The 27,907-nt window shown below is 40.8% G+C and overlaps 1 protein-coding gene across 1 annotated transcript; it reads right to left on the bottom strand.

The window, feature by feature from the left end:
* Positions 1-478: 478 nt before the first annotated feature.
* On the bottom strand, positions 479-26,486 carry TMEM26 (transmembrane protein 26). The gene is made up of 7 exons (XM_065408707.1): positions 26,480-26,486; positions 25,497-25,850; positions 15,128-15,206; positions 5,114-5,230; positions 4,360-4,580; positions 3,178-3,254; positions 479-888 (listed from the first exon to the last, which is right to left on the bottom strand). Exons 2-7 carry the CDS (start codon positions 25,685-25,687, stop codon positions 479-481), a joined length of 1,095 nt encoding a protein of 364 aa, XP_065264779.1. The 5' UTR covers positions 25,688-25,850; positions 26,480-26,486.
* Positions 26,487-27,907: the final 1,421 nt, after the last annotated feature.

Raw genomic sequence — 27,907 nt, 5'->3', positions numbered from 1 at the left:
ATAGGCAAATGTATCATTCAGCACACTGTTTTTACAGCCTGTCAACTGAAGCAAAGTTACAGGCTCCCCAATTTCAGGTAACTGTCCTGATATGTCTGTCCTTCTTCTGCACAAATACATCTGAGCACATTCTTTAACATAATGCCTCCAAAGACAGTAACCAAGTTTGTTAATGCACCACATACAATTTCAAACCTTGTAGTTCTATAAACTACACCTACCTAATCCCATTGGATAAATATAATACGGATGTGGTGGAAACACCCCCCCCCATCCCCCCCCCCCAATTCAATAGGATCAAAAAGTTCTCCTTTCTGTGACATCGCTTCAAAGTCTTCTCCTGGTTTTTAGAACAAAAATTTCATTTTGTGGTGGAAGGGAGATGAGTAAGAACCATGATAATACAAACAGGCCAAACCCTTCCAAAAGGCCACAGGAAACAGACCGTGTTGTAGCGAATAAACAGCTGAGTTCACTGCTATTCTGATGGGACTGGCGAATCCTCCAGAGGAATAGCAGTGCATTCTCTCATATCAGTATCCCAGTCTCTGGGTGGGAGAGTGGTATCATTAGGCTCACATGGGCAGCAGCTGACTCCTCCTATCCGGCTGCTTGGTAGATACTGCAGGGAAGCACGGAAATCTAACGATAGCACTATTAGACGGTACAGTTGTAACATCACAACTAAGATATTCTTCGCTGTGAAAAACACCAGCATCTGATTAATTACTTTAAAATAGCTCATCAGTATCAAACGTAAAACAAGGAAAGGGCCATCTTGTATGAAAAGGCTGATTCCAATGTTCCACAGATCTGCGCTGTGTCTGCACAGCAGTAAAGTGGGGACTCTTGTAGATGACACAGATAGTTTACAGCCAATATGTTGCACTGTAAATAAAAGACATTCTGTGTTAATGTAGCACTCTGAAACCTAGACATAAGAGGCTGAAAGGGCAGCTCTGAGGTAGAGTGGATTATTAGTGCATTAAACTATCAACCCTGCAGGTCAAGGTTCAAAATTAAGTATGTCCAGGGCTTGATCCAGCAAAGCATGCACTTCACTCTTAAGAATGTGCTTACAGTTAAGTATATGCTTACGTGCTTTGCTGAATAGGGCCTGAAAAGAGTTTGGTCTCATTCTGTCCTTGTTGGACACTTGTCCACATCACACACCCACCATACAAATTTGGTATGACCAGTAGCCTCCTTTCAGTGATGGTACATGGCTCACACAGCAGGCCTTGCAGGTTAGGGTTGGGATATACTGATGGGAGGTATGTACAGTGCTTACAAACAGTATGCATGACTCTAGTCATTGCTATCTATTTCCGGTTTTATGGGTACTAAATCACGTGGAAATATAACTTGTATGCATGAGTCTCCCTTAACCTGATGAAAATGTCCCACTAGCTAACTTAAAATGCTTGCAGTGATATTGCACCTGCAAGGTAATATCTAGGGTTCATTCATGATAAATATGGTTGTCTAACATAAAAAATTTACAACAGAAATGAGGTTATTTTGTTTAGACTGCATAATTTTTAGATTTAATTGGTAAAAAGAAGATGTAGATACTTGGATATAATCACAGGTTTGTTTGTTTTTTTTATCACAAATCATGACACATTCAGTAGAAGAACTGTATTGTTTGTCTCTTTGGATGTAAATAATTCGGTCAAGAATGGAAAGCAAACTTCTTAGAACAGCAGAGCATTTCATTTGAATTCATTAGAGAAACAAAAGTTTCTGCATGCAGTTGCTGAATTTTCTATGCACTTGTGCATCATCATCTTGAAATACCCTGCCTTGATGCAGCTGAATGTCACGTGCAGCACTGACATAGCCCTTTGTTACAAAGCACAGTGGTGCATCAGTAAAAAATAAAATTTTTGTGTCTCACGCAAACAGCTGCACAGAGGTGTGATCGTTACAAACTTACCTTCTTAAATAGAATTGTCACATATGATAAATATTTTAAAGATCATACATATACTCTTTCCTTTAATTTTCGACTGTGAAATGTAGGGAAAAAAACAGAATAGCAATGACAAGGAAAAACGTGGTATACACATTGCTTCATTTAAATTAATGCTATGATCCTTTAAGGGTATTTGAATGTTTTCTTGAACTACAGTGGTATGTATTTTTGAAAGAATACATTGTTAGCAGTCCATATATCTGCAAATCTTAATGTGACACATCTTAAAAGCTCCTGCATCAATTTGTAGCATCGAGCTGTTAAAATGAAACATTAAAACATGGAAATATTTCCTCAACCTTAATATTTAAAAAAGCCTAATATCTTTTGTAAGAAAATGACTCAAGAAAAAGTCCCATAAGAAAAAACTGATTGAGCCATTTTATCAATTTTATATAAAAACCTGTTGAAAATAATTCCTGCTTGAGCTGATTGTATACATGAGATGCAGCTGAATTGTACACTCCCAGAAAAGAGGGATCAGAATAATAGATTGTGATATAGGGAGATGTTCATTATGCCTCCCTGCACCAGAAAAGCCCTCTCTGCAAGAGGATAAAATCACCCTGAGGTAGGACTTGTGATGTTTCTACTACCTGCTTTCCTTGGGGTTCAAGCCAAGGATGAGCAGTTTAATACTTTTATGGTCTCCAGAGAAGCTCTATGGACCAAAGCTACTGTGTGGGGGAGCATCTGGCCACACCCTTTTCTCAGCCAGCCATATCCACTTTATGGGCTAGGCTGGCCTCATGTTAAGGAGAGACATCCCGACTCAGGGGCTCTTTGCTATCGTTTACCCCAGTGGGAGCCAGCCTAGTTCCAGGAGTGGCTCTAGCCCCAGGGTTTATAGTTAAGGTTGTGTCATTATAATGGAAAAATTGACAGAATCACAGCAGGTGCTCCTATTTGACACATGTCAGCAGTAATTCCAGTTTGCCTGGAAACAAACAGTGTATATTAAAGAGATCACAGTTCAGCTTGAAATAAATCTTCCTTCAAAAGAAAGCATGCTTATTTTTCTATGCTGATGTTGAGCTTCCTTCGAATAACGCATCATTGTCTCTGTGATGTGAATTGCTGTCCAAAAGCCCTCAGCATAGTCTTTGGTGGTGGTATTTATTTTCATTCACAGAGTGCTGTAAGTGTGCACAGCCCTGAGACATGCTCATCTCTGAAAAAGGTGTTTTGCTGATACTAACCTGCAAGATCAAGTGGAAACTGCAACATACTCCAAGTCCATACACAAAGAATTGCATAAACAAGAGCATGGTTATGCCTAAAAACAAACAAAAAGTGAGTAACTAATGAAATGAACCCCAAACTATTTAGAACACTGTCACTTTTAAAAGGATGTGGAGCCCAACAGTACACCTAGTGGGCTCATGTGTCATTCCAGCAGAATTCTGCAGAAATTTGGGGCAGCTCCTGGTGGGAATCCCTACAGTTGGTCTGCATTTTCCACCTGCTTGAGCTGTGTGATTTAGACCAAACCTCAGAGTTAATACTCAAGAGTGATCAGAGTATGGAAATAAATTCTGAGGTTCAACGAGGAGAAGATGCCCTACCCTACCCTGATTTCACACCTTTGTTGAGCTTGAACCATCTTTGTTATGTAGGGAGAGCCTTCCCTGCTGTTAAATAAGTTCTGTTACAGGTACAGCTGAGTTGAATAGTGAAAAAATAATAATGTATGAATATTTTCAGGGACAAAAGTGCCAAGTTGTTTCCCATTATTTGTGAGGTCACATTCTTTATGATAATTCGATAACTGAGTATTTCTGAAGACGTTTCTAAATCACTCTAATGATTATTAATCTGAAAATTCACATTGGAAGCAGATTACTCTCTCCTCTCTTATTTTAAAACCTTGTCATCACCCACTCAGGGAACAGAAACCATATCAGGTAACTGAACATGCAACTTGGATAATGAATAGCCACAGCAAACTGTCTGCAAACAACACACAGTCTGAAAAGCATCTGATCTACAAGACAATCAAGATTAGCTTGTGAACAAATCACTAACCAAAGGAGAGGCTCTCTTTGTAATAAATAGTTGGAGTAGCTCTAATTGTATATATTGTAAACACTGTGTGTTAGTTACTCCATTTTCCTGGTTCTTTGAGTCCTTTCCTTTTGATGAATGTGACATGTTTCATTATGAATAACCTCCTATGAAGCGGATGGGAGCTACTTGTGACCTCCATGGAGGCGCAGAAGAGGATAAAAAGAAGACCTAGACAGTAGCCATCTCTTGATATCTCTGAATAATACAGTTGCAGCAACCCCAAATTCACACAGATTACAAAACTTGAAATGGAGCAAGAAAGTCTTCAGTATAACCTTGGATACAAATGATGTACTTCAGGAAATATTACTTACCTTACATTTTCTACTTCCAAGGTCTCGCTAGTGAATTCAAGTATGTCTGCTGCAGTTCCCACAAACATAAGTAGCAGCTGTGACAACTGATCACGAGTGATTTCACCACCAATGGGAAGAAGCCATCTCCCTATTATTAGTAGCAGCAGAAAAGTCTGGTGGAGTCCTAGTGTCCATACAGTCTCACACACTGTGGAGAGCTGGGAGACCAAAACTCTAGCCTATTGCAAAGACCAAAACAACAAGAAAAATACTGTAACTATAGGAAAATGAGATGGTCTAGCTATAAAAACTTATCTCCACTGAATGCACCTTCAATTCAACTGATCATGCTAGTTCTTTCTTCTGGCAGAATTAAAGCAAACCATTTCATGCTGCTGGTGTGACTCACTAAATGGACTGCCAGACCAAGTTGATTTATCTCTTGATTTATCTCTTTTTCTCCCCTTCTCTAATTGTTCACTTAACTGTTATACTTTGCTCCACTGTAACTCCAAAATTGTTGAACTGAATTTTGTCATTCTTGGGGGAGGAAAGAAATCCCTTCAGACTCAGACCAATCCTAGAAACAACATTTAGAGCACAAGCACCATCTACACCAATGGCTTTTTATAAATGATGATTTCCATCACACCGCTTTGCAAAACTGTCCTGTGCAAGGGAGGTTCACCACATAGACCCAAATAGTGATGTCTTATCTCTGTGCCCCTATTTATTATAAAGTCTATGCACTGAGTAGAGAAAGGTATCCCACCGACTCAATTATGTGATGATCTGCTCCCTCATTTTTGGGAGTGCTCTCTGTTAATTGATTGAAGTCTTCTCTGTTGTTGATATTTTCCCATGTTTGTTCAGTTTCATTACTGCAAAACTACGATAAACAAAAACATCATACACTCAGAAAACCTCATGGAGCTGGAGAAGAATTCTTGAATTTTCACCCAACAACTTCATCCTAGAGACATCTCCTTTCTTCCCTTCCAACATTTAATCCCCCAATTTCCCATTCCTGTTGCCTTAGCCGTACTTGCATTATGCTCTGGCAACAAACTATAATATGCCACTTGCTCACCCCCTTTGTAGAACTTGAGCCTCATTTGCATGTTGATCCCAGTCTCAACAAGCCCACAATGGATGTCACTCCTGAAGCCCAACCCCCTATGGTGGTGTGCTGTGAATTCCAAGCCAACTAGCTCTGAGAGAGCCTGTGGTTCTACCTATTCATGTATTAAAATACTATGTAATGCCAACATTGTACTGCACTTAGTTTTACTTCTGAAGTTTGACTCTGACTTGTTGGATTAGTAAATGCAGTATGAGTGTAGGATCCAGACACTGCAGCAGAGTTCTAGTAGTACAGTAAACATTTTTCGTTCAGAATCTATTCAACTGCCTTTTTAGTGACCTATTTTAATAAGCACATATTAGAAACAAGAGAAAAATGACAGGTATCCATTTACCGCCACAACCACTGGTAGCACCCCTCCTCCTCCCCCCCCCCCCCCCGCCTACCATAAGCCTGACCATTTTCTCTTTCTGCATCAGAAAGTTCCAATGCAATATCATTTAGAAAGGGAAGGGGTTTCAGTACAACTGTCATTTTCCCTTTAGGGTAAGAGTTCTGTGGCTTTCTCTGTGATTATCAATAGTGCCATCCTATTAGTTCATTTATTTCATAATTCACATAAGTTTGCAGGGACTGGCTAGGGAGCCCCTAAATTACTACCCAGTTTTGTAAAGCAGAATATTGTAGATTTTCTATATTGTGTGTGTTGTTGAATTTTCTAGTAACTGCCAGTATATTTTAGCAGAATCGAATATGGCTGATATAGGATTTGTATGATCTTAGTGGGTTTGTGTGCCTAAGGCTATTGGTCCAGTTCTGCTCATTTGCACCACTTTACATCTGGAGTAATGTAATTGATGTCAGTGGTGTTACTCCAGATTGATATCAGTGTAAGCAGAATTTGGCCCCATTCTCTGTAGTTTCATTGTGCAAGAGAGCATTCAAATACTGCAAAAATGACACCTTACAACCTAGTTCGATACAACATATAGCCACCTTCCATGCATGGGTGCAAAACCCAGGGTTATCTTAGAGGGATAGATTTCTGGTGCCTGCAGTGGGTAGAAAAAAGACTTTTTACTGAATTAGGAATTTTTTATTTACCACAAAATCATTGGGTACGTAGAAAAATATCTGTCTACTAATGGTGAAATTCTCCCATTGTTCAGGGGGCTAACACAGCATTCCGCATTTTGAAGACTTAAGTGGTGCATGGGTCTAGTGCTGGGGTGAATTTCACTCTGGAACGGGACTCTACACCAATGGTTGATGTGGTAGGGAAACTTTTGTAGAGTTTTGATTTCACTTCATAAATGCAGTATGCTGCAGCTCTCTCTAATATGCCACCAATGGTTCCACAAATATCCCGTCAGACTCCCTCTGATTAAAAGGTAAATCAGGGTAAAGGCTGACAGCTGCATTCTAATCTGAAGACAGGCGTGGCCTGTGCTTTTTAGGGGGGAGGGGACTATTTTCAAGGCAACTTTCTCTTATCCAGAGGACCTGTCTGTAATTATTCTGGTTGTTTCATTTCTCCTTCCATAAGATCCCTCAGAGGAAGAAAAGATAGACCATTTTTTCTGGCAAGAGGCTATTTATTTCTATCATTCAAGGAAACTCCTGGTGTGATTGGTGAAATGTCAGGACTAATTAAGAAAGAAAGGCATGTGCTGCTGTGTATCCACTTAGAGCAGAAAAGCACCTATTTCCACTCTTTGAGTACATACAGCTCTGAGAGAATGTAATGAAGACAAAAAACCATGAAGTTACTGAACTTCAGTAAACAAATCCTCATTGCATGGAGCTGCGGTGACTAAAGAAACTACTATGGTGCAGGGAGCAGATATTCAGTGACCCTTATTATTGTCCCTGGAGCAGATTGGATATGATTTTAAAAATCTGTCTTCCTAACAATCCCTAAGCATCTCATTTCATTCTACTCAAAAACAAAGCTAATTAGAAAATCAAACTCCTCAGTCATTGAAGACTTTCATCCCGTCCTATTTCTGCCAGACAGGCCTGGATGATTGTTTTCTAGCATGCTCATTGCATCAGTGTAGGAGTTAAGAGTGGGATTCACAAAGGTATGTACAGTAGGCACCTAACTCTCATTGATTTTAATGGAAGTTAGGTGCCTAAGTAAGAATCCCACCCTAACTTTTTCTGCACCAAACAGACTGTTTGTTTTCCAGGGAGTGCTAGGGAGCTATATGCTAGTATAAAGGCAACATCTTCCAACAAATACCTGTATTTGAGATTCCACTTTTCCCCTTTACTTAGAATGGAGCATAAGTGAAGCACCTCAGGTACCACTGTGCAGTAATTGTGAACAAATGCTGTAAACAGAGCCCCTTCCCCAATAACCTGGAAATTTAGAAAAAAGCTCTTAGGTTAGCTGGTTGGGTTATTTTTGTGGGGGTTGGGGTGGGGGAGTTTTTTTTTCACAGGGAGAGATGGAAAAGAACCATGGAGGTTTTGTATCTTATGAGAAGGAAGGTAGACAGAGTTATTACTGTGGACATGAAAACAATGAGACATGAACACAATGTGGTTAAATGAGGAGGCTGCAATTTTATTTAAAGCTATTGTCTAATTGGGTTAATGACCCCAAAATACCTGGGAGGGTTGTTTCAGTACACATCTCAATAAGCACCACTGGCCTGAGTGGGACTGTAAACCTGAGGGTGAGTGTGAAGGCCATGACCTCTCTACACCCTCAAGCTTACCAAGGAACGCTGACTAAAAACCAGAGTCACAACACACTTCCTTCTTCCCACTCGGGGTAGGAGCCATAAACTATGCAAGACATAGAGGCAAACCCCACTATGCATGACTGTGCTCAGGGCCAATGCCCAGGCAACCCACTGGGTGACAGGGAGCTCAAATTAGACTATTTTTACTTTATCTATGGCACTAGAACTGCCAAAGTTGCACCAAGTGTAATGTAACCCCCCAGCCTAGACCTCTTGGATGCCAGGTGGAGGGTGAAAAACCCACCCAGCACTTTGCCAATTTTGCCATGTGGGAAAAATCCTTGCCAGACTCCAAAACTGATAATCATCCCCCAGCATCACCAGAGATCCACCACGTAGATTAAGGGCAGGGCTGAAACAGGGAGCCCACAATGGCTGCCCCATCTGGACAGAAAGCTGTATCAATCCCTTCACCCTGCATCATCACCAAATGGGAGCCAATGACAGAGCCATAGCACCACCCTGAATTGTAGTGGAATACTGAACTATAATACACTGTTCAGCCGCTTGGTGGCACAGTGTGTAACATATCTTCTTTAAGCTAACCTCAGCCATACCTGGCAGAACATTAAAGGACCTTATACTGAATGCATCTGGTGTGTAGCTCTGAGAAGGAAGCTCAGTCCGTATCTGGTACAGGAGCCTGCTAGTAGCAGCCCAGCAACCTGCTATGTACATGACACGCAGCGCAGTAGGTGGGACAGGCCCAGAACCGAGGCTCAGACGCAGAAGGAGTAAGGAAGTGACAGGAGGATAAGAAGCAGCAGCAGCCCCAACACAGTGAAGGAAAGTGGGGAGGAAAAGGAGAGGGAACATGTGGCTGCTCCTGGCACCATCAAAGCTGCAGCCTGGTGAGCAAGGTGAGGACTGTCATATTGGCGTAGGGGTGAGGAAACAGAGAACATACATGCAAAAGCAACTTACTCTGTCAGTATCTGTCTGAGTTCCTCTTTCTGTTTCTAAAGCTATTTGTGTTTTAATGTGAGCTTTTCTCCCTCAGTGCTAGGCTTCTCCTTCTGAAGAATTCTGCCCTGACTTGCGCTCCTTAGGGTGGGGACTATATCTTATTCTGGACTAGATGTGAGCAAATAGTGGACAACTATATTTGTTAACATGTTCATTTAGTCTGAGTCCTGATTTGATCCAATTACATTCATGTCTTGTTCTGGTTCAGTTCTCTGTGAATATTTATGAAACTGGTGTTTGTTCACATGAAAGTTTGGGGAAGAGCTGTTCATTTTACAAAGTACATATGAGCGTAAATGGGAGCATTGGCGCCAGAGCTATTCGCCCAGCCCATCTATCCTCTATATACATGCAATTATTTAGTGGGAATATGACAAGAGAAAATTGAATGTAAAGCCTGGCAGGCAATGAATAAATCTGGCTTACATCTTTCTTTCTCTGTCAGGAAGGAATTCGACTATTTTTAAATATTGGGTCTATATATGTAGCTATATATGTAACACGTAATTCTCTTTATTGTGCAAAAAAGGATAGGAAGACATTTTAAAAATCCTCAAACTTCCTGGGCTACTTTATTTCCTACTTTTTTTTCTTCCTAAAATGAGATTCAACATCCCTATGATTTCTTCACATGATGTTCCTACAGTCGAACCTCAGAGTTACGAACACCTCGGGAATGGAGGTTGTTTGTAACTCTGAACAAAACATTATGGTAGTTCTTTCAAAAGTTTACAAGTGAACATTGAATTAATACAGCTTTGAAACTTTACTATGCAGAAGAAAAATGCTGCTTTCCCTTTATTATTTTAGTAGTTTACATTTAACACAGTAGTGTACTATATTTGCTGATGCTTCTTTTTTTGGTCTCTGCTGCTGCCCGATTGTGTATTTCCAGTTCCAAATGAGATGTGTGGTTGACTGGTCAGTTCGTAACTCTGGTGTCTGTAACTCTGAGGTTCTACTGTATTTATAAAAATTAAGTGATCCAATCAAGGAACAGAAACCATATCATGATCAGTTATAGGCCAAATTCTAGAATCTAATACTTCAAAGAGCAATTGCTACAGCTTATGAAAACCCTGTAGACTAATTCAGAAAATTCCATTTGGGATTGCGAACAGTCTGCAAATGGAATTAAGGGCCAACTAATAAACTTTTCACAAAGAGTCATATGACCAACTCTATTCTGGACCCACTGCTACAAGGGGCAAAGCACCCTCAATTGCCATTGACTTCTGTGGGAGTTGAGAGTTTTGAAAACTCCATGGGAGTGCTCAGTACCTTGCAGGATTGTGCCTTCTGAAGCAACAGGCACACCTATGGTGCTGTACTGCAAAGAATGAAATTGATGCTGGAGACCTTCATAGTCTGCTGCTATGGAAATGCATGTGATGCTGCCAATTCTGCACTATGACTTTCCTGCAGGATTAAATGTGAAGAGAAGCTGGCCCATGACTAGGGCCCTACCAAATTCATAGTACATTTTGGTCAATTTCACGGTCATAGGATTTTGAAAATCGTAAATTTAATGATTTCAGATATTTAAATCTGAAATTTCACGATGTTGTAACTGTAGGGGTCCCGACCCAAAAGAGGGCTGTTGTGGTGGTGGGGGGCGCAAAGTTATTGTAGGGGGCGGTCGTGGTATTGCCACCATTACTTCTGTGCTGCCTTCAGCGCTGGGTGCCTGGCTAGCAGCCGCCACTCTCCAGCCGCCCAGCGCTGAAGGCAGTGCACTAGTGCAGAAGTAAGGATGGCAATACCAAGACCGCCCTACGATAATCATGCAACTCCCCCTCTCCCCCTGCCCTGCAACCCCTTTTGGATCAGGACCCCAATTTGAGAAATGCTGGTCTCCCCTGCCCCTGTGAAATCGTATAGTACAGGGTAAATCTACACAAGACCCGATTTCATGGTCCATGATGCATTTTTCATGGCCGTGAATTTGATAGGGCCCTACCCATGACCTAAGGAGAGGACACTTGTTTAAATATAGTCTGTTGTCTCTAGCAAAAATGTCAGGGCAAGTGACGAAAAACAAACATTTAATTTATTAGTAGGATGACATATTAAGTTGGATCTAGCATGAAAATCATACTTAAAACGTACAGAGTAAAGCTGAGCAAACAATGGTTTTCTTAGTTTGGTGGCCAAACTGAAAAATCCAAAATAAAAAATTCATTTCAGGTTAACTCAAAATGGAACTTTTAATTTTTTTTTCTTGCCACAACAAAAACCCCAAATTACTTTTTTCTTTTGTTTAGATTTTGGATGTTTTTTTCCCCCTTCTTAAAGATAAATCTAGCTAAACTTCTATTGAAATATCACTTCAAAAAGAAAAGTGAAAATGTTTCATACCATACAGGCTAAAACAAAATGTTTTGACACTCTCTTCATTTTTTTTCAGCTGAAACTATTTTCCATATTCTACCCAAATGTGCAAATAGTTTGTCAACCCAAGACTGTGTTTTTCAATAAACAAACTATTCATCCACAAAACTTTGCCCAGATGTAGTACAAAGCACCAGTTCTGTCCGTGGGATGGATTTTGGTTTCTTCTTAAACTGTTTAGGGTTGTTTAAAATAAATATTTGGTTGGCACAACTTGTAATTTCTTTTGTACTCAATGGAAATTTACCTTTAACTGGGCTGTTGCTCGAGTACATGTGAGCTCTCTGTGAGCCTGATTCAAAGCATTTAAGCATGTGCATAAAGTTAAGCATATACTTAAGTCATTCTCTATTCAGCACCGCACTTAAACACATTCTAATGTGGCTTGCTCAATTGGGACCTTAAGCTTTAGGAAGAAAACAGGAATGTCTCAAATCTGTGTTTTTACAGATTATAATATTTGTCATTTTTCTACCTTGCTATTTAATTCACTGATTTTACTGACAGTAATTTTTTTTTACTTAACGCAGTTCAATCTGACTTTATACCATAACCCTCTATTAAAAAAGTGCATCCCAACATGCTTTAAATCAGAGGTTCTCAAACTGCGATCCGCGAGCTCCATTCAGGTGGTCTGCGGATAGTTCCCTCTAAGGTGCACGCCTGGGCGGCTGCACACAAGAGAATGAAGGGCCACCCACCTAATTAGTGGACCCTGGAGAAGATGCACATGTGTGGTGAGGTGGTGGCCTTGGGGGGACTAGAGGGTAGGTGGGAGGGGGTAGTAGGGTGAGAAGAGGGAGTGGGGGGAATTTGGGATGTGCAGGGCTGCGGCGGCCAGAGAAAGAGGCGACTTTCCCCAGTTCCAGGGCTGCAGCTGCTCTCTCCCCCTCCTTCCCAGCCCCAGCTCTGTGGCTGCCACGGCGGGGGAGAGAGGGCACATCCATCCCATTAGAAAGGTTAAGACTACTGATATTAAATATGAGTTGTGGGCTTTTATTTATAGAACAAAAGTTTATTAAGTTTTTTTTATATAGCACTTTTGTCCAAAGCTCTTTACAATAATTAGCTAACGGTACAAACAACATTTGGAAAGATCATTAAGTGGTCTGCCGAGATCATCAGCAATTTTCAAGTGGTCTGTGAAAAAAAATGTTTGAGAACCACTGCTTTAAATAATACAAGGCACTGTCAATATTTCACATTTCTGATATATATGTTATTACTTGTGCCCATTCCTGTGATATTTATGGAAGCAAAACTTCCATGCTCTTCAGTGGTAGGGGAGTACATATGAAATTATGCCCTAAATAATTACTATTTGGGGGGGGGGAGGGCTAATGTTTACTTTTAGGGATTCAATCTGAGAGCAAAATCTTTAATAGTATTTATTGCCTCAGTTACCACAAAACCTTTTTATTGTGTATTCAATAAATGTGCTGTAATTGTTGCACAATTGCCTGGTCTTGATCCTGTTATTAAGAAAAGGCACAAGATATTTTATTATAAAGAGTAGCACTTGTGACTGGGTGCTACATTTTGGCCTAATTATTAACGGGACTGATGTCCTTCCCTGAGGTCTTGGTTTGAATCCATTAGGTCATATGTACTTTCAGAATCTTCTCCCTCTCCAGGAATAAGCTAAACTATTTACTTGATACAGTACCACTTTAATTCAGAGGAGCAGTATATCAATAAAATACAAAGTATGCCATGTTGTAACATCATTCTGGGAAATAATCTACTGCCTTTGACTATAAAATTAGCCTGTTTCTTAGCCCAGAGTTAACGATTACAAATGTTCTCAATATCCAGTTTACCTGTTCACAAATGTTTAGGAAGATGTGCCAAACATGAAGACAGTAAATTCTTGCTCCTGTGTTTAGAAAGAGCCTCAGGCAATCTCACTGCAAATGCAATTTTGAATATTTGATAACGCTTCTCTGTGATCTAACAATGTTTCAAAGGAGAAAATGAGGCTCTGTGTTTGATTAATCAAATGTATGCATTTTCTTTCTATTGCTTTCTGTTAACAATCCTCTCAGGCTCTTCTGAGGAAGTTCTAATGCAACTCTTGGGGCTAAATCCTGATCCATGCTAAACCCCTTTGTGCCACTCTGGCAGCGCTAAGAGGACTTAAAGATGTCCTAATTGGGGAGATGACAATCATCCAGCACTGAGGAATCATTAGCTGATTAAGAGCTGGCGTATTTAGCCCTGTTCTATGCTCTGTTGGTCCCCCCCCACCTGCATATGGGGTGCACCAAGGATAGGACAGAACCTTAATGCTGCTCTGAATTATATTGACTAGGGCTGGAGCTGGCATAGAATTGGCTTGGTGATTGGAAAGCTGCAGCTGACTCATTTGCAGCTTCCCATACCCATTCACAACTACCCTTAGCTTTTCCTTGGTGCAGCTGAGGATTCCACTCTTGAAATGTAAAGTTGTCATAATCCTCATGAATAACAAGAGGACTTAGCCTTAACAGAACACCTTTAATCCAGGGATCTCAAAATGTTTCCCAAAAAGGAGTAAGTATACTTTTTTTTAAAGAGAAAATAAGGCATAGATAAAAGTGGCTTTCCAAAAGTCACAGAGGGAATCAACAGCAGAGCTAGGACTAGAATCCAGCTTTCCTGCGGGCAGGCCCTGTCCCTGTCTGCTTCATCACATGTATAGTAGCTCTGGAGACTGGCTCCATTATTTAATCAGAGAGCATAGAAGTCAGTTCATCTCTGGTCAGAGGGCCAGCAGGAGGCCTGTGCATCACTTAACTCTACTTAAACCCTCAAAATAGGGATAAAATGGGACATAGGGGGTGAATTTCATCCATCAGGAGTACAGGGTTGGCAGTGACTGTGTCTGTGTAATCTTCCTAACAATAGTGGGCAAATATGCCTCGACCTTGACTTAGGTGGGACCATGGTACCTGTCTGCTAAGAACTGGACCGGAACCAGTATTGTATTTAACCTAAGCCACCAAGCAGCTATCTGATGGTAATGCCATTGCCAGCTTAAGTTGGGTTCAGACCAGTAACCTAGAAGTGCAAGGCTGTATATCATTAATCTTGAGACTTCCAGTTCCACCCACATCAGCAGAATACCAAAGAGTTTGGTCTCAAATTTAATGAAGTGCTGCCAATCCAACATTATCAAAAGACGTTACTATAGTTGGAGCTGTAGTGGTAGTGTCACAGGGCCGGCTCCAGCTTTTTTGCCACCGCAAGTGGTGAAGCGGGGGAAAAAAAAAAAAGATAAAGCCAATCGGTGGCAATTCGGCGGCAGCTCAATCGTGCCGCTTTATTCTTCGGTGGCAATTCGGCGGCGGGTCCTCCGCTCCCTCTCCTCCTCTTCGGCGGCACTTCGGCGGCAGCTCAAAGAGGAAGAGAGGGACTGAGGGACCTGCCGCCGAAGACCCAGACGTGCCACCCCTTTCCATTGGCCGCCCCAAGCACCTGCTTCCTTCACTGGTGCCTGGAGCCGGCCCTGAGTGTCACTAGAGAATGGAATGAAGAATAGGAATAAGACCTGGCAGACTATGAATAATGGAATCAGTTTCCAGATATTTCCTTCAAATACCACAAGAAATACCTGAGTTTCACGATGAGTTTCTAGTAGCCATAATGATGGTACTGTGCTAATCAGATATAAAAATATTGCTGGAGAAAACCTGTGAAGAAAAAGAAAAGATGGCTTAGTTTACAACACTGTATGAGCACCACATATATCCTACCATTTTCTGAGTGGAACATTCAGAATGTTACTTTTCAGTGTGAACTGTATTTAATAAGTGTTTTGTGAGTTCTGCCATATGGAATATAAAGGAGAGGGGTAACTGCAACTAACACGTTAACAGCTGCCATTCTCACTGAATTCCTAATGCAATCAATACATGTATGTCTTAACACGGGTTTACTAGTCAACTTATCAAAGATTAGGTTTGTTTAAAAACCTTTTTCAAAAACAAAACGAAGGTTTCTCTTTTAATTCATGTATTTTGCCCACTCGATTCTGTGTGGAAGTGGGTATATAAAAATCTCTTGCTGAAGGCCCTCTTTCTGATCTAACATTGGTGTAAATCAGGAGTCACTCCACTGAGTTACACAGGTGTAAAAGGAGTTTGAGATCAGAGTCCATATGTAAGTACAAGGGTAGAAATATCCTGAACTAAAACAAATGTTTCCTCCCCAAAGAATCCTTCAAAATGGACTAAAACTGTTTATAAAGATACTGGCCAGATATGCATGTCACTTACACTGGAAGTTCTGTAACCTTGTTTGTTGTGGACCTCTCTGCTTTCGCTTTCACTTTGTGTCACCTCTGCTTGCTTTGATGATCTTCATAGTGTCACTTTCTGACACCTGTGGCATTCAGCTTCTTGAGCTGGCCATGTTTTCCAAGAACGCTCAGGAATTTTATCATACCGTCTATGCACATTTCCCTGCTCCGGCTGCAGAGGATGGGGGAACATGGCGCCCGGGCGGTCCGCTCCTCCTCGGCTTGTCCCCGCCTCTGCCTCCTCCTCCTCTCTGCGCCGCCTCCTGCCGGGGAGGGGAGAGGGGAGCGGAGCGGCAGCCCGGGCTGAGCCCAGCTCGTGCCAGGGCCAAGGCGAAGCCCAAGGATGAGCAGGGCTGGGATCCAGCAGCAGCCCCAACCCCTGGGAGCGGCGGTGACCAGAGATGACTCCACCTCAGGCCAGATCTGCAGCAAGGTAAGAGTCGGGCCAGGCGGGAGGCTCCCCAGGACCCCTGGGGAGCTTCTGCCTGCTGGAGCCCCAGAGGCTGCTGCCTCCCGGAGCCCCAGAGGCTGCTGCCTCCCTCCCCAGCCCCTCACAGCACTCCAGTGCCTGGAGTCTCCTTCTGCCTCCCCTCCTGCAGGGGGCGAGCGACCTGGCAGAGAGGAGCAGCATCTGCCCAGCAAGCCCAGCACCTCTTCCTTGGTTCCTCCAGCCCCAGAGCTCTCTCCATTGCATGCCCCTCAGGCTCCCAGCAGGGTGGCCTCAGGGTGCCGGTGCCTGGAGTCTCCTTCTGCCTCCCCCCCTGCAGGGGGTGAGCGACCTGGCAGAGAGGGGGCAGCATCTGTCCAGCAAGCCCAGCACCTCTTCCTTGGCTCCTCCAGCCACAGAGCTCTCTCCATTGCATGCCCCTCGGGCTCCCAGCTGGGCGGCCTCAGCGCTGGGAAAACGCCAGCAGGGCTGGGTCCAGTGTGTATCCGAGCTCATGGGGAGCTCTCTCGCCCCAATGACTAGCGCCTTATCTACGGCAAGTACAGTAGTGCAATAGGAGTGTGACATGAAAAATATCATGTCATGTTGTGACACGGTCACTCAAATCACGATTACATGTGTGTACTGTGCTGCCCTATCGGCACCATTCGCGCTAATTTCCGTTTTGCATCGGTGCCAGTGGTTATAGGGCTAAAAGGCCGGGACAAAAACGAAAACGACTTTCTGGTGTTGCTTACCGGCAACAAAGAGATAAACGGCAAAAAGAATTAGAAAAACTATCTCGTACTTCAAAAAAGTATTTTAAAAAAGTCGACAATCAAGGAGAAAGCTCTAAGCAATGCATTGAAGGTGATTATTCATCAACTGATGAAGACCGATCGAACCAAAGATTACCTTTATCAACTGATAAAGATGAACAACAATCTGACCAAAGATTATCTTCACTAACTGATAAAGACGAACAATCACAATCCACCCAAAGATTTACTACTTCAGCTGAAGAGTCCAGAAATGAAGAACTGTTATCCAAATCTAAAACTGAAGAACAATTATTGGTGGAGAGACTGACATAGGATCGGATCCAAGTACATGGCCGACAATTACTGATACAATGCCAATTATTATTGTGAAAAAAGGTCCTTCAAAACTAGATCCTACATTTGAATATCCATTTAATGAGTCAAATCGTCGATTTATGCCATCCAGTATGAAGAAAAAAATGAAAAATGGGGAACAAATTAATAGATCGTGGTTAGTGTATTCACAGACCAAAGATATCGTTTTTTGTTTTTGCTGCAAACTGTTCTGTAACTCGGACATTTTTCTGGCAACTGCAGGTTTTAATGACTGGCGAAATTTGCATCAGCATTTGAAAGAACATGAAACATCAAAAAATCATTTACGCTCATTGACAAATTGGATTGAGCTGTCAAACAGATTACATACCAGTACAACAATCGATGCGATACAGCAACGTCAACTAAATTCAGAAATTCTACGTTGGCAAGCAGTGTTGGAACGTTTACTGGCAATCATTAATTTCCTAGCCGAACAGTGCCTCGCATTCCGTGGATCCTCGGATATTTTATATGAGAATAACAATGGAAATTTCTTAAAATTGGTTGAGTTATTGGCAAAATTTGATAATGTTATGGCTGAGCATGTACGAAGAGTGAAAGATGGAGAGATTCACACCCATTATTTGAGTAAAAATACACAAAATGAGATAATAGAATTAATTTCTAATGGAGTGCGTAATGAAATTTTATCGAATTTGAAACATGCCAAATATTACTCAATTACAGTTGATTGTACTCAAGATCTGAGCAAAACCGAGCAAATGTCAATAGTTTTACGATTTCTGAAAATTGATGAAAATGCAGAAGTGAAAATTTGTGAACACTTTCTAGAATTTATACCAGTGAATGAAACTACTGGGAAAGCCCTCACAGATGTAATTCTACAGAGATTGGAACACTATGGAATACCTTTAGAAAATATGCGCGGCCAAGGGTACGATAACGGCTCAAACATGCGAGGACGACATGCAGGTGTACAGCAAAGAATATTGAATTTAAACAATCGAGCTTTTTTCATTCCTTGCCATGTGCTTTCGCTCAATCTGGTTGTCAGTGATGCCGCCAAATCATCTAAAGATGCCGTTTCATATTTTACCACAGTGCAAGCAATTTACAACTTTTTTAGTGCTTCCACACACCGTTGGGCAGTCTTGAAGAAGCATCTTGAACAAAAACTCACACTTAAACCTCTGAATCAAACTAGATGGGAAAGCAGGATAGAAGCTATTAGACCATTCCGATATTCATCAGGAGAGATTTACGATGCACTATTCGAAATAAGCCAGGACTTGTCGTATGATCCTTCATTTCGACATTAAGCTGAAACATTGGCTCAGAAAATGATGCAGTTTCAATTTTCATGTTGCACCGTTATTTGGCACAATATTCTAAATCAAATTAATTTGACCAGCAAAGTTATGCAGAACATAACCATAGACATATCCGAGGCAAAGATGATTTTGAATAAAACGCTGGAATATTTAAAAAAATACCATTCAGATGAAGGATTTGAAGAAACTGTCAAAGAAGCAACAACAATAGCAGAGGATCTTGATTTTGAACCAACGTTTGCACCTCAAAAATTCATTCGTCCTCGGAAAAAAACAAGACAGTTTTGTTATGAGGCTCATGGTGATCCTATTCTCGATCCAAACGAAAGGTTTAAAGTTGAATGTTTCTATTGTATTTTGGATGTAGCTATAACTTTCATTGAAGAAAGATTTTGTCAGTTGCATGGTCATTGTGAAACTTTCGAATTTTTATACGATATTGGAAATATTAAAAATCAGTTTTCCAAAGAAGACCTCATGAAGCAGTGCCAAGACCTACATTTAGCGCTCAGTACTGATAACGCTGCTGACACTGATGCAGTAGAATTGTATGATGAATTAATAGCTTTATCTGAGCTAATAAGTCCTAAAACTTCTCCTCTAAAAGTATTAGAATTTATAGCAAGAAATGATTTTTTCACTCCAAACACTGCTATAGCATTACGCATTCTTTTAACATTACCAGTATCAGTGGCTTCTGGTGAGCGCAGTTTCTCAAAACTGAAATTACTAAAAAATTATTTGAGGTCCACCATGTCTCAAAATCGTATGTCAGGACTGGCATTAATTTCAATTGAAAGTACTATTGCAAAAAATTTAGATTTCACTGACTTATTAAAAGACTACGCAAGTATAAAAACCAGAAAAATTCAGTTCATATAAATTCTTTTAATTTATGAGAAACTGGAAGACACTAAAGTTTTTCATTACAGTGTATAGTTGAACTCAAATTGTTTGTTATTGTGTTTTTGTTAAAATTAAATGTTAAAATTACACTAGTAGGAAATTGTTTTATTTCACTAACTACAAATTCTCTGTTTTCATTTTTTTTTAAATTTTAAACAGTCAAAACAAAACTGCAAAGTGCAAACATGTGTAAAAGCCAAAAAAAAGCGCGGGGGGGGCAGCCAAAATTTTTTTTGCTTGGGGCAGCAAAAAACCTAGAGCCGGCCCTGCCTGGGACCAGCGTGGCTACAGCTACACTGCATATCTTTCCTGTAGGATTTTAGCACAGGAAATTTTTCTCCAGTTGGCAGGTTAATGCCGCTGATCTAATGATGCTGTCTCTAGCCAGCTGAGCTCAGGGATTTTAGCCTTGCCTTTCTTTTTAGAAGGAGCAACCTAGAGGAAACATTCCTTGGCCAGCTTCTTCATATTATTTAATCTCCATGTGTGCTGTTAAAATTGCCTGTGCTAATGCAACAAGCAACTATCTTTAGCTATAACTTGTGGACAAAATTTGATGGCTATTCTGTAGAAACAATCTCAGATATGATGCAAACCAGTGCTTAATTTGTGCCAGGGCTTGCCAGGCATCTTAGGTTTGGCAGTTCATAGCCCCAGCACCTCTGGGCTTGCTGTGTCAGTTATGAAAGTAAAAAAAAATTGCTTGAGCCCTGGCACCTCTTTCATTACAAATTAAGCACTGATGCAAACTGTTCAGTCACACAGACCTCTGCCCAAATGTGCAGTGATCATATATGTATATACATAAACTTAAATCCTGATATCTAGATTTTATTTGTATACTTTTGACTACAGGTAAACCCAGTTATCTAAACGGATTGATCTGAAATTAATTTCTATCCCTCAAATCCAAATATAATTTATCTAAAACTCTAAGTATCCAAAGATGTTCTGGATGTCCCCTGACTTACTTGAATAACTGGAGTTTACCTATATACGAACAGTCAGCCTTGAACGCCTCCTAAACAATGATTAAGAATTGTACCAAACCTCTTACATTTCCCCCAGATTTACAGGAACATCACTAATCTATCCCATTGCCAGAAGGTCACAAGGTATTAGCAATATCCTTACACAGAATAATCAATGAGCACCAGTAAGAATGGAGTGTTTACCAACTGCTAAATCATGGTGATGTATGAACTTGTTAGGTATTTTCTTTACCTTATAGGAAATAACTATAGGATAATGGATGGCAAATGTTGGCTTTTCTAGACTATTTTTGTAGGTTTGATTGCATTGTATTAATCTAGAAGGATAAAGTCATGTAGCAGGACTCTCATTTTTGGAATGGGATATCCAGTCCAAGAGCAGACAATGTTGTGACATTTATGTAGCTGCTCAGCATAGTACAACTAGGGCTCTGTGCAGGCATAGGGGTTATCCTGTGTGCAGTGTATTGCAGAGTTGGGCCCCAATTCATCAAATTTTCCCTTTTCCCGTTTGCAGAATGTTCTTGATAGCAAAATTCTTGGATGTATTTGTTGTTAAACTAACTTGAAATTCTTTGTATCTGGTTTCCTCCTCAGGAGCAGCTTGTGGTGATTTTACATACCCAAGCCTTGCAATTTGTACTGATTTCAGAGGAGCTCTCCATGGGCCCAGAGTTCTTTCCATGTGCAATACATTGTAGGATCAGCACCTAAACTTGTGCATGAACTGTTTGTTCAACTCCATTATTCAGGTGGGATTAGCGGCTGCCTGCTAGTTGACATGGAAATATCCATAAAGAATATGAATAGAGAGGCATCAGTAGGGTTTTTCTTATACCATTTTCAGAATGAAGCTAATTCCATGAATCCCAGTTAGGAAACGATCCTACAATGGCCAGGGGGTAGACTAGATTAGCTGGTTATTGCTAGTTTATGGTACAGCTAGCACCAGTTGTTTTTTATTTTGATTTTTAAAGAAATGTCGGGGGTATCTAGAGGCTGGGATAGATCCTTCTTTACATTCTTAAAAATCCAAATAAATAAGCAAATATTCTTTTCCTCATCTAATTTTTATGCTTCTGTGAAATACTATGAAGGAAAATCTCCAGTGTAGTGGAATTAATTTACTTAGGCAGTATTAATATCTCCTTCTCAAAACAATCATTAGGACTCTGAGCTTTTGTTTAAAGAGACATTATAAAGGAATGTAGCCACCAGATCTCTCTATTTAAGTGTTACCATATTACACAGTGATCATTAATACCCATGGCATGTCATTTCTAATGGTTGTATTAAATTGACTGAAATCTCTGACTACACATATTTAACAGACATGGCATGTCTATCAAATGTTATTGGACAGGAATGCTAGGCTTTTTTGGAGGTGAATGTACTTTGTCTGACTATTGAATAAAAGGTAGCCAAATATCTATTTGTCCTCTGTCTATTTTGCTGGGTATATAATTGGTGTGTTATTTTTTTCAATAACAATCACCTCCCATATTTTTTTGAACCATCCCTCTATGGTTGGAATATTTTTTGTTTTTCCAGTGAGACACTATCAGTAGGTGAGCAACTATTAGCAGATGAGAGAGATTAATTGTTCATCTCCTTTTGTGTGACCATTTCTGCTAGGAAGGATCACCAAATGATCACTTGGTAATAAATATCCAGCAATTTGTGATATATGGTTATGGACTGCATCCCAATACTTTCTAATGAGTGGACATTCCACCATATTGCATAAGATCTCCTCTTTCACCAACAATTTCTCCAACATTCATCCCCATTCAATCTCTCTATTTTTTAACCTGACTGGTGTCAAGTAGCATTGAAACAGTATCTTAAAGACTGAAGCTACTGGTCCTCTTTTCCAAATCAAACCTCATTTCTCTAGGGTCATTTCTCTATCCAGGTGCTTTTCCCAGTGTGCCATATATGGACCAGCTTTTTGTTAGGAAAGATGTCTGCAAAGATTGATATAAATGTTATATATAGTTTCCTAATTGACCAAACACCATCACTTCTATTAGTGGAGCATTCTGAGGGAACTGGGGTTATTTAGTCTCCAGAAGAGAGGAGTGAGGGGTGATTTGATAGCAGCCTACAGCTACCTGAAGGGGGGTTCCATAGAAGATGAAGCTAGGCTGTTCTCAGTGGTGGCAGATGGCAGAACAAGAAGCAATGGTCTCAAGTTGCAGTGGGGGAGGTTTATGTTGGATATTAGGAAACACTATTTCACTAGGAGGGTGGTGAAGCACAGGAATGGGTTACTTAGGGAGGTGGTAGAATCTCCATCCTTAGAGGTTTTTAAGGCCCGGCTTGGCAAAGCCCTGGCTGGGATGATTTAGTTGGTGTTGGTCCTGCTTTGAGCAGGGGTTGGACTAGATGACCTCCTGAGGTCTCTTCTAACCCTAATATTCTACGATTCTATATAAAACAGCTTTTCTAGAAAGTTGAGAAAAACGCTTGCTTTAAATTAGCCAGACTGAAAAGTCACGCCTCCAGAAAACATTTGGGTACAAACGGGCAACATTTTATAAGATACCTGGGAATTCAAATTTCAAAAGAGATCTTGAAGATCTCTTTCTGTTTGAGCAAATGAAGAGGTCTGGAGTGTGGGGGGAAGTATACAATTTTTTGGTTGGGAAAAAGAGCCACAGTCAAAATGAACATTTTGCCAAGGGTATCTTTCTTGTTTCAAAGACTTCCTGTGATCATCCCAGAGGAAACCCCACCAAGAAGACAGAGGAGGATATTAGAATTTATATGGAATTAAAAAAAGACTGAGCAGATACTTTGTATATACCCATTAAACATGGTGGGCTAGTTGTTCCCAATATTCTATGGTAGTTGATTTAAAAAAATTTTTTATGCTGAATTGAGTGCCTTGTGGAAAGGTCTAAAAGATTGACAGCACTGGAGGCAAACGCCCCTTTTTTATTCGCTGACCAGGTAGGGCATGACTAGTGGCAGTGCAAGCTTCCTCCAGTAAACTCTCTATTATGCCTTGACTTTCATCTGGAAGGATTCCTTCTAGTGGTGAGAGTAGTTCAGTCTCTGTGTCTATTCCGTCTGTTCTCTGTTGAAAATGCCAGTGAAGGTATCAGTTTGTGTCATGTGGGATTTTAACAATAGCAAACTTGTAAAAATCCATCTCAAGCATTTTTTTAAAAAAAGTTCTCCTTAAACTTCTTGCAGAATCATTAATCTATTTTAAGTAGCAGTTCAACTCCCTGTAGATATGCTTCAGACTAAGATGTTGGGTAAAAATTTCAAAAGTGCCTTAGTGATATAGGAGTTTAGCCCATTTGCAAGTCACAAGGGAACTGAACTTACAGGGAAAAACATCAATGGGGCTTAGGCTTTGAGTTCACTTAGGTGCTCATACAAATTTTACCCATTATCCGCAAATGTCTAGACACCTTGTTATCAGGCCTGATCTTACTCCCAGTGAAGTCACAGGGTGCAGGATTGGGTCCAGTTTTTTGAAAACATTTCTGAAGAATTGCTCTAGCTCCTGAGTCAATTTTTCCCCCCCAAGACTCTTCACTGATTTCTGTTGAATGCAAACTTATTTGCACAGCTAATACTATTCTTTTAATTTTCTGAAAACAGGTGTGTGAAATATTCCTTTGCATAACTGCTGATGTTGACAAAAATGGGATGTTCTTACACTGCTTCTATATAATAAACATGTATTTTGATCCCTATAATCACTAAACAGTTACTGCATTATTTAAAAAGTACATCCCTGGTATAGATTCAGGTAGAAGACTGATGGAAGTGCTATGAGGTTATGTGAGTATAGACTGTGAAAAGTTTGTGGCTTGCTTCACAATAATACTTTGGACTTTTATAACATATTTCACACAATGGTGTCAGCGTTTATTATCATAAAACTATCTTTCATTTTTTTATCTGTTTATTTACTTTCAGGGACATGTGGCTTGAGTTTCTACAAATGGAAGATCCATAATAATATTGGCAGATGCAAACATTTACCTCTGCTTACACAGAGCTGTTGCTTTGGCTCACTCTTTAGAGTAATGAATCACATGGGATGTGGACAGAAGCAAAGTCATCCTGTTTGTATGAGCACTTTCTAGACACATGTAAAACCCTTGTGCTAGGGAAAACTGTGGTATGTTTTTAAGGAATCTTTGTCTCTCACCCACATTCATTTATATTGAAACATTTTCAATGTAGTAGCTCCCATATTTAACTTCAGACCGATTAGAAACTGAAATACTGAGCAGAATCTACATCATACCATGCCAGTGGCTTGTACACATCTTTATTTGTTGATTGTCAGTTCAGGGTAATCTTGTTGCAGCCAGCACTGATGAGGAATAATATTCCAGGAAAACTGTGGATATCAGTGAGACTAGCAGAAGGAGGAGGTTGCTGGAATTATGGCATGGAGCAGCCTGCTTTCTCCAGGATTTTTGCCCTTGCACAGTTGCTACCTGACAAGCTGTTGCTCAAAAGGAGCCCAGAGAAAGCAAAAAGGAGTTATGTAGTTTTTCTTTCTAGCTATTTCAGCACTCTAGATCAGCAGCACTAGAACAAAAATGCCTTGCATGAAACTCTCACACTTTCCAATGCTTTCCCTGACAAAAGTTTGATTTCCAAAGAGCCTGATGCAAAACTACCCTTTTAAAAAGTTCTTCTGGATTTTGCAGTGGCTTGTCCAGAACTCTACTGCCCCCCAAAATCCCATCTGCAAACCTATTGTAGCAGTCGATGCAAAAATTCCTGAAATCTCGACAAAGACAAAGCAAGAACAGCTTATATAGCAGAGCTAAAGTGAGTCTCAGCTCTGAAATAAAATAGCAACACAGCTAGAGTGAGCCTCAGATCTGCAATAAGTGTACATGCAAAGAGCCAAAAGACACCCTGAAGGAGCCAAGGGGATATGCTCACCATTTGTAGCCTTTGCCTTGCTTAAACTTGAGGGTGAGCCCAGTTTCCAGGCACAGGAGGAGGTTGAGCAATGCCAGCAGCCAGTACTTGGGTTCCTTCTTCACTTCAGTCACCCTCCAAACCCCGATCAGAGAGTGTAGAACAAAGAGCAGCCGTGTAACCAGGGCATTGAGCAGCACTAGCAGCTCCATTCTCAGCTGGCCCCCACCCCCTCTCCCAGTACTGCGGTGGCCCAGTGCCTTTTACAGGCGATGGGAAGTTTCCCTGAGACTAACTGATGTGTGTATGCACCACAAGCAGATAGATCTTTCCTCTTGTTCCATCTCGACAAAGGGGCCCAGTTTAACAAAAAAACTGCATTGCCCCTCCCCCAGACTTCCTGAAAACTCTTTAAAAAAATCAAAACCAGGCTTTTAAACTATAGTGGTGTCCAATGCATGACTCCGCGCAGCACTGGCTGATCTCATTGAGTCACAGGCACATAAAGGATTCCTTTCTCTCCCCCCCGCGCCCCAATCCTCCAGTCAGTGACTAGAATAGTTGGAGATTTGTGTCTGATGAATTTTTTTCATCCCTTTGCTTTCATCCCTTTTCTCCATTTGCTGCTGTTGTTTCATTTATATCAAAGGGCAAAAGATGTTAGAAAAATTACCAGTTGAATCAGCTTCTGTAGTTGGAGTTGTACAACCCCCCTTTCCTGATAAACGTTGCTTTAGCAAAATAATTTCAGCACTCAGTCTGACAAAGCAGCGAAAGGAAGAATATACAGAACTCAAGCAAAAATCTGGGCTGACTTTCTAGCCTTACCTCATGCCATTAGGGAGAAATAGAAAAATACACAAAAGTCTGAATGTTGTGCCAGTTAACTCTGAATTTCCTTGCTGTTGCATATTTTTTGAACTTCCATGGAAACAGAATGTAAAGTGAAGTGGCTTTAATGTACACAGTAAAATTTCTCGGTTATAGAGAATAATTTTATTTACACTGCATAACACGCAAGAAAAGTTTCCCAAATGAAAGCTAAACATTAGACTGAAACATTGTGGTGTTCCAGTTTTACACCCATGTGACTCCAGTGATTTCAACGGAGACACGTGGGCATAAAACTGCAGCATCAAAGCAGAGACTCAGTCCCTTGTGGTTCGTTTTGACTCCCTAATGGTCTGACTCTTTAGCTTATCTGATGATTTTACATATCCTGTGTTCCTCTAGACATAAGCAAACATTTTGGCAACAGTTTGTGACTCTTACCAGAGCAGTGATGGGTGTGTGTGTGTTTAATTCAGAGCATTGGATTCTTTCAGCGTAAGAAATCAGAGCATGCACTGATTACACCTCCCCCCCCAAAAAAACCCCAACCAAAACACACCTTTTCCATATGAATCACAAGGAGACAACAAATAAGGACCCTGGAATTTGTAGTTCTGAAGGATACTTTTTCTCTTAGATTTTACTGTGGCAGAAAAAAAGTCTTTTATGGACTCTCCAGATGATCTGGTTTTGAGAGGCAGAACGCAATTTGGTTAGAAACAGCTTTATAGCTTACAAAAGCTACTTGAAGTCTCTTAAAGGTTAATCCTGTTATTTTAGATAGTTGTATAGTGTATGCCCATCCCAGTCGCTAGGTGCCCTTACAAAAATGTCAGCTGGAAAGAGCAAATATCTAGAATTGGGGGAAGAAGGGGGAGGAAATGTCAATAATACTAAAATTCTCCTGCCTAAAGAAAAACAAAGAAGCCACTTCCACCACTTAAAGCACCCACTCAGGAAACGCCTGGGTAAATAGATGGGCTTTGCGGTGTGCCTTTGAGGTCAACAAAAACAACTGAGAGGGAAATTAATTTCAATCAAGAGCCCACCACTGTAATGCTCTAGTGTATAGTCCCACTCCCACTTTGAATCTGGAGGGTGTCAGTTCATGCACTCAAGCTGATGTTTAACAAGAACAGACCTAACCTCTAAAGTAGCCCAGGGTGAAGCCATACAAGGACACTGTATGAATGTAACAGGCTAGCAGTGTGTGCATGAAACCGTTAACAGGTGTTGATCCTGCTCAGAATGATTTAACTGGGTTCTGCGGACCCATTGAGGTAGATAGCATGTTACTTCATCTAGATATAAGGGAGGTAGGAGAGGATCTGTGGTGTAGGGTGAACAGTCCTGAAATAGGAATCCTGGAAACTACCAGGCCTGAGGAGAAGGTTTGAGCTAGAACTGTATCTTATTGTCAATTTCTTTCTTAACAAAAGCCCAGAAAGGGGCAAGTTTTGATTTTACACAGTATATGGACTTTGCTTTAGAGTGAGCTGGGAAAGAAGCCTGTTTATAATGGGATTCTAATTTTTAGCTGACATTTTTTCCTTTATCAGACAGATTTCAACTCTAGATTGACCTCACTAGCTTTGAATACC

This window comes from Emys orbicularis, chromosome 7 (assembly GCF_028017835.1).
Source record: "Emys orbicularis isolate rEmyOrb1 chromosome 7, rEmyOrb1.hap1, whole genome shotgun sequence".
NCBI classification, from domain to species: domain Eukaryota; kingdom Metazoa; phylum Chordata; order Testudines; family Emydidae; genus Emys; species Emys orbicularis.
This window is presented reverse-complemented; position numbering and strand designations above follow the sequence as displayed.